At 44.3% G+C, this 15472-nt stretch overlaps 1 protein-coding gene across 1 annotated transcript; it reads right to left on the bottom strand.

The window, feature by feature from the left end:
- Window positions 1-148: 148 nt before the first annotated feature.
- ttc23 (tetratricopeptide repeat domain 23) lies at window positions 149-11178 on the bottom strand. Its single transcript, XM_079743201.1, has 11 exons — window positions 11066-11178; window positions 10629-10806; window positions 9972-10095; window positions 9577-9746; window positions 9208-9326; window positions 3987-4158; window positions 3708-3813; window positions 3276-3403; window positions 2988-3137; window positions 579-661; window positions 149-297 (listed from the first exon to the last, which is right to left on the bottom strand). The coding sequence occupies exons 1-11, from the start codon at window positions 11113-11115 to the stop codon at window positions 246-248; spliced, it is 1332 nt and encodes a 443-aa protein (XP_079599327.1). The 5' UTR covers window positions 11116-11178; the 3' UTR covers window positions 149-245.
- Between the last annotated feature and the right edge of the window lie 4294 nt (window positions 11179-15472).

Below are 15472 nucleotides of genomic sequence, written 5' to 3' on the forward strand. Positions count from 1 at the left end.
TGATTAGAGAGAAAAGTATACAACTTCTTCTATCTGTGCTTTGAAAGCAAATAAAAATGTAAAGTTACAGTTTGAAGTACTCCTTTATTGTAGCTCTTTCAACAAACTCCACATCTTCTCCATTGTATTACCATGAAATGCTGTTTCTTGTGCCTGGAGAAGCTCTTTTCTACGAATAGAAAATAAATATGTAATATTTATATATATTGTGCCCAGCTCGGTCTCCAAGCGGCCGATGGCTTGTGTCATGAAACTGCAGTGCTCTGTCTCAACTGCCTGTTGACCACCTCCGGTGCCCTGGAAGAGAACAGAGAGAACAAATATGATGTAATCCACCCTGACTCCCTTCCCCCCAGCTTAAAGCAGCCCGAATGAGACGATGTCCCGCCCAGGAGAAAGACAACCTGACCCTACACGGTCTACTTTTACGCTACATATTAGCATTCGCCAACAGGCTCTTTCGATTCCTCCACGTCACTCCCTCCCTCCCTCTCTCAGTCAGCCCACTATCCTGACCTTCACGTTGGACTTCATAAATGTCACATTAAAACATGACACATGTTTCATTATCAAAGTACCTTGCCAGCATGTCCACCGTTCTCTGCGTGGCTTTCGTCTTCTTATGCTGAGGGCCGAAGATGATATTCTGGATCTCCAGACACTAAAACAGCCACGAAAGAAACAGAAGGTCATCTCAGTTCCCATGAAGATGCATGAGGATAGACCAAAATACCCCTGTAATAATCCCAGAGTGGGCATCACATAACACGTGTTGACCGCTGAAGAGATTGGGTTGTGCTGGGGTATCATTTATTGTGTCTTTCAGGCCTAGACATGTAAGCCCCCCGGCACCACAGTTATCTCAGTCCAGTGGGGGAGAAACCAGTTCCTTCTCTCTGACCAGTGGAGGAGAAACCAGTTCCTTCCCTCTGACCAGTGTAGGAGAAACCAGTTCCTTCTTCTGACCAGCGGATGAGAAACCAGTTCCTTCTTCTGACCAGTGGAGGAGTACCCAGTTCCTTCTCTCTGACCAGTGGAGGAGTACCCAGTTCCTTCTCTCTGACCAGTGGAGGAGTTTTAAACGTTTAGCAAACCCATAGTGAGTTATCAACAGTGATGCTCTAGGCTACCCAAACATTTGCAGCCATTTGCAGTTCTTTTCCAGCCAGCAAAATAGAGAGCTCAGTGTTTCCCCCTGTTTTGGATCCGTTGATACTGGAACACATCCATCTGGCCTGTTGGATGTTTTCATGGTTGCTAGGGTTGATGTAATGGATGACAATTTCTTTCCTTCCAAAAGCACCAAGTGAGGAGGAAAATGTCAGGTCTGTGTGTATTCCATTGTTCTTACATTGGCTCTCACTCTCACTGAGAAAACGTGTGTGTGTGTGTGTGTGTGTGTGTGTGTGTGTGTGTGTGTGTGTGTGTGTGTGTGTGTGTGTGTGTGTGTGTGTGTGTGTGTGTGTGTGTGTGTGTGTGTGTGTGTGTGTGTGAGCGTGAGCGAGAACCAGGCCTTCACTATGCTGGAGAGACCTCAAAACAACTAAATGCTGCAGAAGAGTGCATCCTTCAACATACGATTGGAACATATTAACATCCCTCAAAGTAACACCGTCGTCAAGCCCGAGCATGGAACATCCTGACCCGACACATCTGCTGTTTATCAGCGATACTTCACTGAGAGGCATTGTCAAGGCACACACAAGCAGGGAGGCAGAGTACAGAGAGCGAGAGAGAGTGCTGAAACCTCCGATGCACCCTGCTTGTATCTCCGCACCTAGATACAACAACAACAACAAATACACGGCAACCAGAGCCCTCCACATGCAGAGGCACAGAAAGCCCCTCCGTTACTGATTACTGGGGCATTTGAGAGGACTTGGCTGCTGCAGGAACCAAGCTCTGGGGCCCAGGAGGAGAAACACATGTCATAGAGAACATGACTCATCCATTATATAAGTATGAAGAATAAACAAGATTCCTAGCGAGAGTGTAGAAAGCCGTAAAACGCTAACAGATGCTGAGGGTAAGCACTATCTCAGTGACTTATTAAGTCAATTAGCAGACGCTCTTATCCATAGTCAGTACATTTACTTGCACAGCTTAATCCGACCTCTGGTGAAACAGGTGTTTAGGGGACAGGTGGGAGTGAGATATCTTGCTCTAGGATGGCCCAGGTGTGCTGCAGACAGCCCGACACTGCCCTGAGCTCAGTTAAACCTATGACGGATATGTTTTCTCATAAGCATGGACCCAATCTTGAAGATCGTGACTTGCTTATAAGTTAACAGAAAAGGGTTTCCGGCGGTGTGATGGTAATCCGGATCTCCCCGGTTGAAACCAGATCCCGTAGTTCCGCTCTCCTGTCCCTCAGTGTTGTGAGGACCAGCTGCCTGCCTCCGTCCAAACAGGGGAAGCCACAGAGTCGTAACGTGGGATATTTTACACCGGCCAGCGCGGCCCTCCACACTCTGTGCTGCGTCCGCTAGAATTAGCATGCTGCTTCTGACTGCACCGAGCCCCAGAGACCACAGTGGAAATAGATCTCCCCAACACAGGAGGGACTCTCTGTGTGTGTGTGTGTGTGTGTGTGTGTGTGTGTGTGTGTGTGTGCACGTGCGTGCGTTCGTGCGTGTGTGTGTCCGTGTGTGCAAACCTGCCTGTTACTGGGCTATCTTGTTCATAATAATCTTGCTAATAAGTGCCTCCAAAAATAGTGTGGCTAAAAAAGAAAAGGTCAACGCAGTGTTTTGGTCTTCGGTAGGTAAACAGTGTACTCTATTGAGGGTGTAGCAATTTCCGAGGGGCTTTTATCCAGCTGATAAAAGGCAGGAAGGAGCCAACGAGGCTCAAGGGGGCCTGAATGCAAATGGCAGGAATCGAAACCGGGGACCTCATGACTAGTCGCCAACATGTTTCAAGTCCTGGGGGGTGCTGGGTTGCATAGCGGGGGGGAGGGGGGGGGGGGGGGGTTCTGGTATGAGTACCTTCCTCAGGGTCCGGTGGGCCGGTCGGATCAGGCCCTGGGTCATCTGCACCCCGCCAATCAGCTGCATGCTGTCTGCCACCTCGGCGCTCCACTCCCCAAACACACAGCGCTTAGGAGCCAGCGACGCCTTCTGGACCTCCACACATCTCTGCATTGGCACACACACACACACACACACACAGTTAGCAAAAACACTCCCATTAGCAGATGGCCACGTTCCCGTGACAAATGAATCAGGTGTGTGTGTCGACGAGTGGGGTGGGTGGGTCGGAGGGGGGGGAGGCACCTCCTTCTGTCCGTTGATCAGGAGAAAGCGACAGAAGTCATCCTGGGCGGTGAGAAAGGTGGGGTCCTGTGTCCCGGCTGTGTCTCTGTAAACAGCCAGACTCTCCTCAAAGTAGAGAGCTGCAGACTCTGGTGCCAGACGGGGGTAAACATGTTACCAATCATTCATTTGATTCAGTTTTGCTTTTTATTTCATTTCATGTAATAAGGAGAATCTCATTGGATTACTGTCTGTGCTGAATTCTCAAACCAAAACTATTAGCAATCCATCCTCTTAGCTAGATCCGGTGACATCATTAGACATGAGTTAAGAAATGAGTTGAACCGATGGGGGTTCATATCAGGTGAACCTCAGCCCCAACATGTAGGCTCCCAGCGGGGGGGGGGTCAAACCTAACGAGCCAATGGTCTGCTGCTCCGTGAATAGACTCACCGGTGTGGCGGGGCTCGGCTGCAGAGGAGTGGACCATGGCCAGGTTGTGAGCGATGTGTGCTCTGTCCGGCCCCCCCGGGCTCTGACTCACAGCAATGGCATGAGCCTAGCGGAAACGCCAGCATGGAAATAAGCCCAGAGATCACCCTCCATCACTCTCAGATCACAACAGCAACTCACATAACCAACATACTAGCGCTTAAGCTCATGAACCCATTTACGTGTTAATATGTGGATAACATTGGTCTGTTTGTGTGTGGGTCACGTGTGGCTCCTTGCCTTGGTGAGATGCTCTATGGCCCGGTCCAAACTGCCCCGGGACTCTTCGATGGCCGCCATGTCCCTGTAGACGGAGCAGGTCTCGCCGGAATCCCCCCGGTCGCCCAGCAGCTGCAGAGACCTCTCACACTGAGCTAGGGCTTCCAGTGGCTGGCCCTGTCTCTGGTACAACCTTCAGAGCAGACAGCGAAGAGACAGGAGATAAGCCATGGATTCAGACCAGGAGTTATTCAGATCTGTGTCCCCTAGATTATGGACAGAGCGCTCGGTCCATCTTAGCGGTAATAAGCAGCCAGCCTTTCTTAAGATCGCCGGAGACACTCTGAACCCCAGGAACTTAGGAGAAGGCTTTGGCCGGTGTGACTGCCAGTGAAACCCACACAGTGTGGCCTGTAATAGAGAAAGGGTTAGCCATGTTGTTATCCATGGCCGCATCCAACATTTTATCGGCCTCCTGTAGTGTCTAGTGTCTGGGGATTTGCTGCTGCTCAATAAAAAGGACGCTGTGACCTGCTGAACTCCAACTCCCAACAGTGTACCAAGCAACATTGCACAAAACTGGTTGTTGTTTTTGTTTTTTTATCGGTCTAACACAGTGGACAAGGAAAACAAGGTCAGTAATCAGATCACCATGATGTGCATTAAGCAGAGAAACAACAGAGCACTTATGTTCCACAAACCACAAATATAGATTATGGTTTGCAGCTTTGCCAAGCTGGTCCGAGAATATAAACATTAAAACCTTAATGTATGGCATACGACTCAAAAGGACCATTAGACCTTGTGAGAGCGGGAAGGAGGGGCGAATTGCCGGACAAACGGATGACCCAGAGATCCTTGGCCAGGAGGCAGGCTCCATCTTGCTCACGTGCTAAAAGCTCAGAGTCCCAGGAGGCTCAAGCCACCTCATGGTTCTCTATAATGAATTCAGATCTACACTCTACTGCTGGCTTTTTGTCATCCGAGGGCACCAGCACTTGCTTCACACCCATTCCATCTGCAGCTAAGAGGGTTGTCACGCAGCCCGGGAGACACCCACCCCCTTTCCTAAATCAATCCCTCCACACGTGCAGTGAAGAGATGGTAGCTCGCAACACATGCCTCGTTCGTCTAGGCGTGTAGCCATAGAGAGAGAAACCCGGCCGAAACCATTAGCATTCCATCCTCCATGAAAAATACATGACTTCCCATCATGCCTTGTTGCAGCCAGCGGAGACTGTGTGAGATTTACAGCAGCATGGCATGCGCCAGCACTATGGTTCAGTGTTTCCTGAGGCTGCCCATAGCAGACCTAGAGACAATGGCCTTCTATCCTCCTATTTACCCGACATCCTTCCCACACTAACGGAAACTGAGGGAACAGGCCCAGCTTAAATTGATTTCAGAGTCGGCTGGCAGGAAGATAATAACCTCAAAGATGTACACTTTGCTACAAGCTGTGAGGGCGACATCACCCTCTGTAGCTCTCACCATTGTTGCCGTGAAATAAAAAATAGCCTCAACCATGTGTAACAAACTGCCACGTATAACTATGAGTCCTCTAACACCTTGAAAGAAGGCAGTAGTCGGTGGATAAATGTACGTTCAAATGAAACACTCAAATGTGATGTCTATCTTTCAGTAAGGAGTTGTGGTGTATGAACCTGATCCATGTGGGAGGAGGGGCCCAGCAGACTCCAGTGAGGGGGGGGCGACCCCTCCCCATCACAACAGTGTTGACTGATAGGTCTCTGGGACCCTGCCAGTGATGACTCACCGCCTCACTGGCGGAGATCTACAAAGCTTACAGGCCAGCCAGAGTCTGCACATTATTCCAATAACCAATAGCAAGTCAACAAGCACTTAGAGATTGAACTTGACGTGAAGGGAGGATTATTTACTACAGAGTGAATCAAATGTGCACTGGTCTAAGACACGTCACGTGTACTACGACTGCTGGTTTATCCTATGTTATGTTCACTTAAAGTATGCTGTACACTGTGCTGCTTTCAGCATTTCAAATATATATTGTGTTACTGGCGTATTGTTCTTTGTACAGGCTTTTTCCACACACTCTTCTCTGTAGCTCTTGAAATCTAATCAATTGGCCGAAGCTGTAAGCCAGTGAGCCAAGTTTTATTTAAAGGTTGGCTAGTGGAACTTAAGATCAGAAGGTGATGAAAGGAGGGGAGAGTAAAGGGAGTCAAAACAAAGCGTGCAGCAGAGAGCGAGCTTTAGGCTTGGGCTATGAGACTCGGAGGAAACAACTTACAATGAATTCACAAAGAGAAGAAGGAATACAGCAACAGCAGAAAACACTAAAAGGGTTCTCATGTAAAGGATATTTCATCCAACAGCACTTCCAATTTCCTGCAGAAACCTTTGTAGCACCTTAAAGCATGTTACGAATAATGTGTTGTTAGATGTTCATAATGGCAATTAATAAACATTTAGGCTATGTTAAATCTTACTCTTTTTGGTTTGCTTGAAAATGTCGCCATCTTGTGGGCAAACAGGCATTTTCGACTACATTGACATCCAGGTAAACGACCTTTAGAGCCACTTTAGAGCCACACATCCAGGTAAACGAAGATCTTTTGGAAAGATTTTGATGACAGTAGCATTGAATTTATGTGGAAACCCTCTCTCCCCAAAGTAAATCAGATTCTAATGCATATTTTTCGCCCATTCAGCACATACACATAAGTTTATGTGAACAGTGAACACACAAACCTCCCTACACTCTAGGATGGGCTTACGATGCATTTGATAGAAGGTTTCCTCAGACAGCGCACAGCAGAAGAGATGGATATCACAAACAATACCAACCCGAAAATAACTTATCATAGTAATTTATATATGTTCCTGATCAAATGTTCCAGCATTGATGAGTATTATGTCTGGAATCTTTTGGGTGGAATGATAATATCTACAACGTGGCACAGCTAAGTCTCAAATAAATAGCCTACATTTTTGTTTGATAACTTACTGTTTCAAATTGTGTTTGATAGGCCTAATATTTTATTTCATTAAGGTAGAAACTTTGAGATTCATATCCAGCCCTAAAGACTGACTTGACTATAAGCATTTGGGAGATGGGGAATATAAATCCGGTTACTAAATATTGTATTAAATAATATAAAGGTCTTGGTCTACTTTAGCCTACTATAACGTTGGCAACCCAAAGATTAAAAAACTATTCTGGCTCACAGCAGATCACAGGTCGTTCAGACTCTCTCTCATGCACTCTTTCATGCACTCCAATATTAAGACACACACGTGTGACCTTGGTTACAACGTTCGACAAACTCGAAAGTTGTTTAACGTAGCTTTGCCGATATTGATTGCACCAATGTGTTTACCAGTTAATGATTCGTGCCGAGGCGGGTTTCCCTGCCTGTAGCAGAGCCATCTTGCCAGCCAGGGCTCATGCTGGACCTCAAAATCGTAGTTATTACTTCAAAACAGATTTTCATGACTTTAAGGAAATCCAAATTCTTATGTTGACAATGCACTAAAGTGTAATTTGTGTTTTGTTTTTTTGGTTTTTTTTGGGGGGGGGGGGGGGGGCATTCAGAGTGAGATAGTCCTAGAAATACCATGGATTATGTATCAGTATTTCTGTTTGTTTCACTAGTTTATTCAGTCCATGATTTATTTTATTTGATCACCTTTATTCTTAATTTGACACAGTCTGTAGCATATTGTCATGGCTATGTCCCTCAGCAGGAGCAAGATTTCAACATCTCCTGAAACAGTAAATCGTAAGTATTGAAACACTACTTTGTGACTTTTTGTCTATGGGAGGCTGATTATTGATAGAGGCTCCCCTGGATTGACTGGTGGTCATGATGAGGACTACTGCTTTGAGCATCCCCTACTGGAAGGTAAAGGCAACTTCCAAGCAGAGCATTTTAGTGTTCTCCAATTCGTATATTAAATCTTGAAATCCAGGATGGATGCTGGGAGCTGCAGGTGGAAGTGAACCCAAGAGCGGTACGGTCTAACGGATGCTCTAGGGTACGATACTGAAATGCTAATACGTTTTCTATCTCCGCTTCGTTATAGTTCAGGGGTTCACTGCTTCAGAATTTCTCTGTATTGGTGTCTTGGGTCTTTTAGGATGAGGTACACAAGGCAGAAAAACTACCCATAAAATGCGAGAGTTATAGTTGAATATCTGGCTATTGGGGTTGGGAGAGTTATGGCATAACTTAATTCAGGCACACAAAGTGAGATGTTGCAATAAGGGAATAAAATTAAGCTAAATTAGTACCTCTCCATAATAAGTCTATTCACATATTCCTATGAAGCGGGAAGGAAAGTGTCCCATGTGCAAATAAAGAAGCAATGATTTGACTTCAGAAGTGAATGAGGCGAGGCAGCTGTGGTCATCTAGAGGTCATGGTAGTGGTGCCTCTAGCATGACACCCACATACTCCACCTCCAGGAGATGGAGTATGTTCCTTTGGCACTATTGATGCATCTAAAACATTCTGCATATTCACCATTAGGGGAGAGGCGAGTTAGATTCCGGCAGTACACTGGCAGCGAGCCCAAACGCTTGCTTGTTGGTAGTAAGTAAATAAGTAGCTCTCTAATTTAAAGGTGCTTTAGGTAAGATTTGATTTGTTAAGAGCAGAAAATAAGAGCAACCAAGTTAACAAGGGTAGAAAGTTGTCACCGAAACTCTTGACTTATAAGGATTAAGGGGATTCAAAAACTTGTGTAACAAAATATTGTTATTTATTTTGGTTTTTTTTATAATGTTTTTGAGTATGTGTGCCCTCCTTATGGGGGGATAAAAGTCTTTCTGGCCTAGTGTTACCAGTCCCCGGTTCCGCAAACCTAGAGACGGTCCTGGGGGGTTGCTGAGAAGGGTTCGCAGTATCTAATCATTTGGTGCCTTTACCCAACTTACACCTGGTCACAGTGTTCACCATCAAATGATAATTGCTAAGGTTTGGATAACCTAATTCCAGGTAACCCAATATATAAGCCAGTCCTCTGGCCTAGGACACTTGTAAAACTAGGCCAGAAATCCTTTTTACCTTTAGCCTTTTAAGGAGGGCACACAAGTCTTACAATATTCAAAAACATATATGATAACTGTTCAGGTTGACAAGTTATCAGTATTTTGATACAGATAGATATCTATTACAGCATGTATGCATGTAAAGGCCACCCCTCAGCTGATAGGGGAAGTACTCTTCAATCTGGGAATGCTATTAAAGGTGTGTACCTGGACAGAGCGGTGGATATCTGCAGCTCAGTCTTGCTCCTCTCCTCCTGGTCCATGCCGCCTTGTGCGTAACACTCCTCCAGGATTCGGCCCGTGTTCAGGTAAGAGGCCTCTGCTTCCTTCAAGGTCACAACTGTCAAGGTCCACTTTGTGTTATTTAATATTAAGAAAGAAATTATTTGATCCCTCAGGATAATCATTATCATACAGTGCTCAACGTCAAGCTGAATAGAAATAAGGATATATTGCATTTATAATAGGATATTCATTTGAATAGCCATCTTGCATGTTTTCATCTGAATGTAATCTGGCCATCTCGTTGAGGCTGGGTTAGTTCATGGCTAGCCAGGTAATACAATTGCCTGTCACCCCCAAAGGATATTTGCCTGTGAGCATGGAAGCGCCTCCCTGGACCAGGCCGCTGCGGAGAAGCCATGTGAAGACCAGGGGCCCGTCTTCATCGGAGCAGATGGGAGCAGGGTGAGAGAGGAGCAGGTCCATGGCCAGGGAGGAGTGCTTTTGGGCCTGCGCTCCCCAACCTGAAGTTAACATGGTGCTGGTATTATTCACTGCTGTTTCCTTATAAGGGTTTGATATTTAATTATCCACAAGTCACCCACCATAAAAAAGTATTTATTAATTTGTTCCATGCGAAAAGCATCTTAGAGATGCTTTACACATCAAACAAATAAATATATGCTTTTTATGTTACGGGTATTTAATTGTTGTGATTGGTCATAAATCGACTGTACTTGCTAGCTTACCTTTAAACTGAAGGTAAGCCTCAGCCAGCCTAACTTGGGCTTGGGCTATCTTGAGGTGTCTCTCTCCATGTGCTAGTCTCGCCAGGGCCACACACCGCACAAGGTCACTGATGCAAGCATCAAACTGGGAGGAGACAAGTAATCACTGGCTGTTATCAAGTCAAGTCATAATTAAGTTGCTTTTGGGTTGTTTTATAGTCTAGTCTAGGGAAAATTGTCTTGCCAGTAAGGCGCATCAACACAATACACATGCCTCATATGGGATTAGAAAACAAATACTCAGTTTCACCCCATATGAGTACATTATATTCTTAAAAAGCATCTAACATTCATCCAAAATAACATTATTGACCTAATATTGTAAAGACCATATTCTGAGATATATAGATCAGATGATCACTCTGAGACATACAGAGTGATCTTAACCACCATTTCAATCACGTTTAGCAAATTGTTGTTTTCAGAGGTGACAGGACCTTTATTTTGTGACTGTGTTTAGGGCCATCATCCTTAGTCGTCTCCGGGTAGCTCCCATTTAGACTAGACAGCATTTGGGGTTTGCCCTATGACAGTAACCATTACAAATGAAATACAGGTGATTTAAGGTGCCTGAATAGAAGCCTATATTATCTTACATTGTAATCAATCTATATATACCTGCTGGCTGTCAGCCATTGCTTGGGCTCGACTTTCAAAATAGCCCAGCTTCTCTTCTGGGGGCATCATCCGCTCTCTTCTGGTGTATGATGCCGTGTGTGGGAGGCTGTGGACCTCCGCCTCACCGCCAGGAGGAGACTCGTCTGTGGCTGCGTTGCTTTCTATGCTTTCTGTGGATCTAAAAATCTGCAGTAAGACAACATTTAACTCGCTGCCAACCCTGCACATGTATTACATATTAAGTCACTAGTAGCTAAAGGGTTCACAGGCTTGCACTCACAGCTGTATGTTAACTTTCTATATAGAACTAGAAATGTTGCGTTTTGTGACGTGCAGACTCTTTTGGGGATTTGCTCGATTCAAAATATCTGACAGTTAGAAGGTATTCTTACGTTAACTCAATTGAAAACGATTGGTAATTACATAGCTATACTTACGAATAGTCAGTCAATTTCTGCTTCGTTTTTATATATGAAGTATCTTCCATCTTCCTAATGTTTAGTGTACAGAAGCTCAAGCATACATGTTTGTGACTGTCTAAAACGGACCTCGTCGTTTACAGCGACATCATAAACACAACGCAGAGACGTGAGAGGCGCGTTCAAGATCCGCTCTGTTCTTCAGAGGTTTGCAACGCTGGTGTCCGTTACTATAGTAACCTCTTCGCTTCTGATCACGTTCGCAGGGGGAAGCCACAGGGCGAGTTAACCTTTGGTCTGATAACTCCCCTACCAAGACTAGCCGCTACCGTCAGAGACCTTACACTCAGACCTCCATCCTCCGTTTTCACTTCAATTGTGTTTTCATATCACAAAAATATCTTCAAGATAATTTTATTCAATTTCCAAGGTTGTTACAAAGCATGCCAATATACTTATACGAATGCTACTGCTACCAACCATCACGCCAAAAATAAACCCTGTACGTTGTCATTCTCTCCTACATCCGATAGATGTCAGTATACTAAAACCAAATAATTATTATCAAATCTTTAATTAATCAGAAAACTTTTTTATTTTGATGTTGGAACTGATGGACAAGTGACCTTTGTATATTAGTTAAAAAAAACTATTCCCAGTAGGCTCAAACCGTATTTAAGGGGAAGAGAGGCTATGGTATGAAAGGGCTTTTTATATGTGTTATCAAGGAGAAGAAAGATAACTAATTTGTTTAATGCAAAAAAAACCAACATCTTTGCCGGGAAACCCCATCTTTTCCTCTTAAAACATAATGTAAGAAAACATGTGTCAAATACACCGGTCCAAACGCCATGCTACATACACAAAAATTAGGAAATGTGAATTTCCTTGTGAAAATATAGTTTCCTCCCTCAGTAGGCCTACCCAGAACCCACGCCAAACAAACACATAGAGCAAAGCCTCTGCGGAAGCTCTGAGAAATTGGTCTCCCGAGACACTTTTCTAGGTTAATTTATTCTGTATTGGGCTGGCAGTCTATGCGCTGTCACTGGTTTCAAACTTGGGGCAGAGCCTGCTTTGTGTGCAAGACCGCCTAAGATAACTTCTTACGGCTCCTTGCGGTGACTGCTGCCGGTTGGTTCTGGCAGGCCATAAGACGGTCCGTTTATTTGTTTGTTTGTCCCTGTGTGTTTTTGGCCGCTTCGCTCCGGGCTCTGCTTGGCCTCGCTCCCTGTTGGGCTGCTATTTCTGAAACCCAAGTGGCTCTTAATGAAGCTCGTAGGCTTGGCATGGGCCCTCAGCAAACGCAGGCCCGATCAGACCCTTCTTCTTCTCTCTTGGCACCCGCACTCCATGTGCTCTCTCTCCGTCTCTCTCCCCTCTACGGCTTCCTAATTTAGTAACGGCGGGTAAAAATATGCGCTAACGAACAAGGTCTGGTATGTCATTCTGGCGTCCAGAGAAGCAGGGTAGGTTTTGTGTGTGTGTGTGTGTGTGTGTGTGTGTGTGTGTGTGTGTGTGTGTGTGTGTGTGTGTGTGTGTGTGTGTGTGTGTGTGTGTGTGTGTGTGGGTGGTGGTGGTGGTGGTGGGTGGGGGAAGGGGTTATTTGGGCTCTTTCCACAGCAGTCCCCAGTGACAGCCGTAGAATCTCTCTAAAACTCTTACACATTCGTGCAATAAAAGTGTGTATGTGTAGATGTTCAGGCAGGAGATTCTGGAGTGGGGTGTGAGCACTTAACATTTCTCACCAATGCCAGCTCTCTCTATGTAAGCTCTCCTATTCCCAATCACCCTTTTCTTCCGCAACCTAACTGTGAACAGTCTGCAAATGTGCACACCTTCATTACACAGATCCAAACATATGGAAGTGTGTTCTAATAGAATTCTGTTCTAATGAATGCTTTGACAGCGAATTAGTTGCCGTCTTAACTCTTTTAAGAATACCCCCGGGGTATTCATGATCACAAGCCGAAAACCACTGCAAAAGTTGGAAAATGGTGACAAAAAAAAAAAGTTGTTTGAATCTGATAAGATTTACTCCATAATTCTTCCAGATACATTTCCCATTGCACCTCAACAACAATGGGATATAAGCAGCTTTTTGGACGCAGCCTTCTTTACTATAAAAATAGACATTCATATATGTCTTTAGGCGAGACATTTGAATCTTATTCTCTTCGTCCTGCGCATATTTTAAAAGTATTGCAGGTCATGAGCCTGGTGCCCATATTGACCATGTTAAGGTCTGATGTACTTTAAGAATATGCAGTTGGACTAGTTACCCCCACTATCACTACTAAAATCTAGAATTATCGTATAACATCCCTCCTCCCTCCCTAATCCTTTACTCCCACCCTAATACTGTACTCCGACCCTAATAATGTACTCCCACCCTAATACTTTACTCCCACCCTAAAACTGTACTCCCACCCTAATACTGTACTCCAACCCTAATGCTTTACTCCCGCCCTAATGCTTTGCTCCAACCCTAATAATTTACTCCCACCCTAATGCTTTACTCCCACCCTAATACTTTACTCCCACCCTAATACTGAGATCAAAACAGATGCTAGAAACCAGAGGGATATCTTCACTTCATTGAAATAGGAGATAGTCAGACGAAGTAAGTGTGCACTGCGTGTGCATGTGTTTAACTGCTCTCTCCTTTTGGCCGGTTTGTGTATGTGTTTTAGTCTCTGGGGGCTGTGGTTTTGTGTGTGTATGTGTGTGTTTTTTTTTGCCGGGGAGGTGGGGTTTGTGTTTGTGTGTGTGTGTGTGTGTGTGTGTATGTGTGTGTGTGTGAGCATTTTTTTTGTCTGTCTGGGTGGTAGGATTTGTGTTTGCACTGTGTGTGTGTGTGTGTGTGTGTGTGTGTGTGTGTGTGTGTGTGTGTGTGTATGTAGGGGGGGGGCTCTGCATTAAAACGTGTTCTCTGATCTCTCTCGTAACTGTGCGTTGACCTGTCACCTGATTCAGCGTTGCTGTGTATTCTCATGCCATAGAATGACCCATTACTCCCAAGCAAAGTAGAACTTCCATATGACACATATAACTACAGCAGTTAGGGAACCAATGCTGTATTTTCCTGACAGAAAATAGAAACTTAACTAAATTAAATGAGTAATACACATCATTCAAATAAATGTTTATCCTTTCCAAGCGCTTGTTTCATATCAATTAGTTGGATGTATGTATAAATATATACATATCCACACTTCATACATTTAACAATGGATCACTCAATACCATATGGATAGGCAGTTTAATCTAAAATCCTCCTCATTGAAATACCAACAGCCGTTTTTTTTCTCATGCATGTCAGATGTCAGTTATAACCACACACTAGCACATCACACCTCACTCTGTATGGCTCCACTTCCTGTTAGTTAATCCCCAGACACCCAGTCCATGTTAAAAAAGCACAGGGCTTATGTTGTCATACATCATAGTGAGTCGGTTATGGTATTTAGACAACAACAATTTGTTGAGATCTTTACATATTGAAACAAATTCATTAAACAGTGCTTAATCAGCTAATTCAAATTCAATTCAAAGCATGTATATTCTACCTTTGTCGTTAAACCCACTTTCATCACGAACATTGAGCTAATAACTTCAAACAAAATATCTTTGTTACTCCAATAGTTGATGAAAGGTTATTCGGTTTTCAGAAACATTGAAGTATTATAAATAAAAAGTCCTATAATTTATTTGATCTTAGTTGGCCGTCTGATCAGCTAATTCTGAATACTGCTACCCTAACCCTTATTCTTTATTTTAGAGACAAAGCATAACCAAGGATATTTAAAACATAGGCTATGCAGTGGTGAAACACTTTTTATGACTGAAGAAATGTTTTGATGTAGCACATCAAAAGCCTGTTATTCACACCCTGGATAAGTCAAATGTTCAAGTGCCTCAACAGACGTATTTGGGCACATAATGCAGCAGTTAACAAGAGAAAAACAAAGGAACATTGTTCAGCCCGATGTGTTCTGCTTCGTCTAGAAGGTGGCTCTGCACCACCGTAACACGCTGGTCTCAATATGATAAGATAAGCTCAGCTTCCCTCATCATCTTCAAGTCCATGAATTTGTTTAACAGTAGTGTTTGAAAAAATGGAAATGAGAATTGTCTATGGCTAAGTCGCAGAACGGCTAAAACTGGTGTTTATCCTTATCCAAACCTTGGCGTAATTTGAGGCATGTGTGGAGAACAAAGCCTCTTTGTGTCCGTACCCAAGCCTTCTCTTCACCTTCCTTTCAATATCCAAAATCAAAGATTATCAGGGGGCTTTTGGGGTTGATATCGAAATTCTTTGTTTGGGACAAAGTATCACAATAAAGTATCACAAAAAAATCCTTTTTCGCTGGTTTAAAGCGAGTCACATTCCTTTGTCAAAGTAGTCTTCAGACCATTGTGGCT

This window comes from Pollachius pollachius, assembly GCF_949987615.1.
Source record: "Pollachius pollachius genome assembly, chromosome: 9".
Lineage (NCBI taxonomy): Eukaryota > Metazoa > Chordata > Actinopteri > Gadiformes > Gadidae > Pollachius > Pollachius pollachius.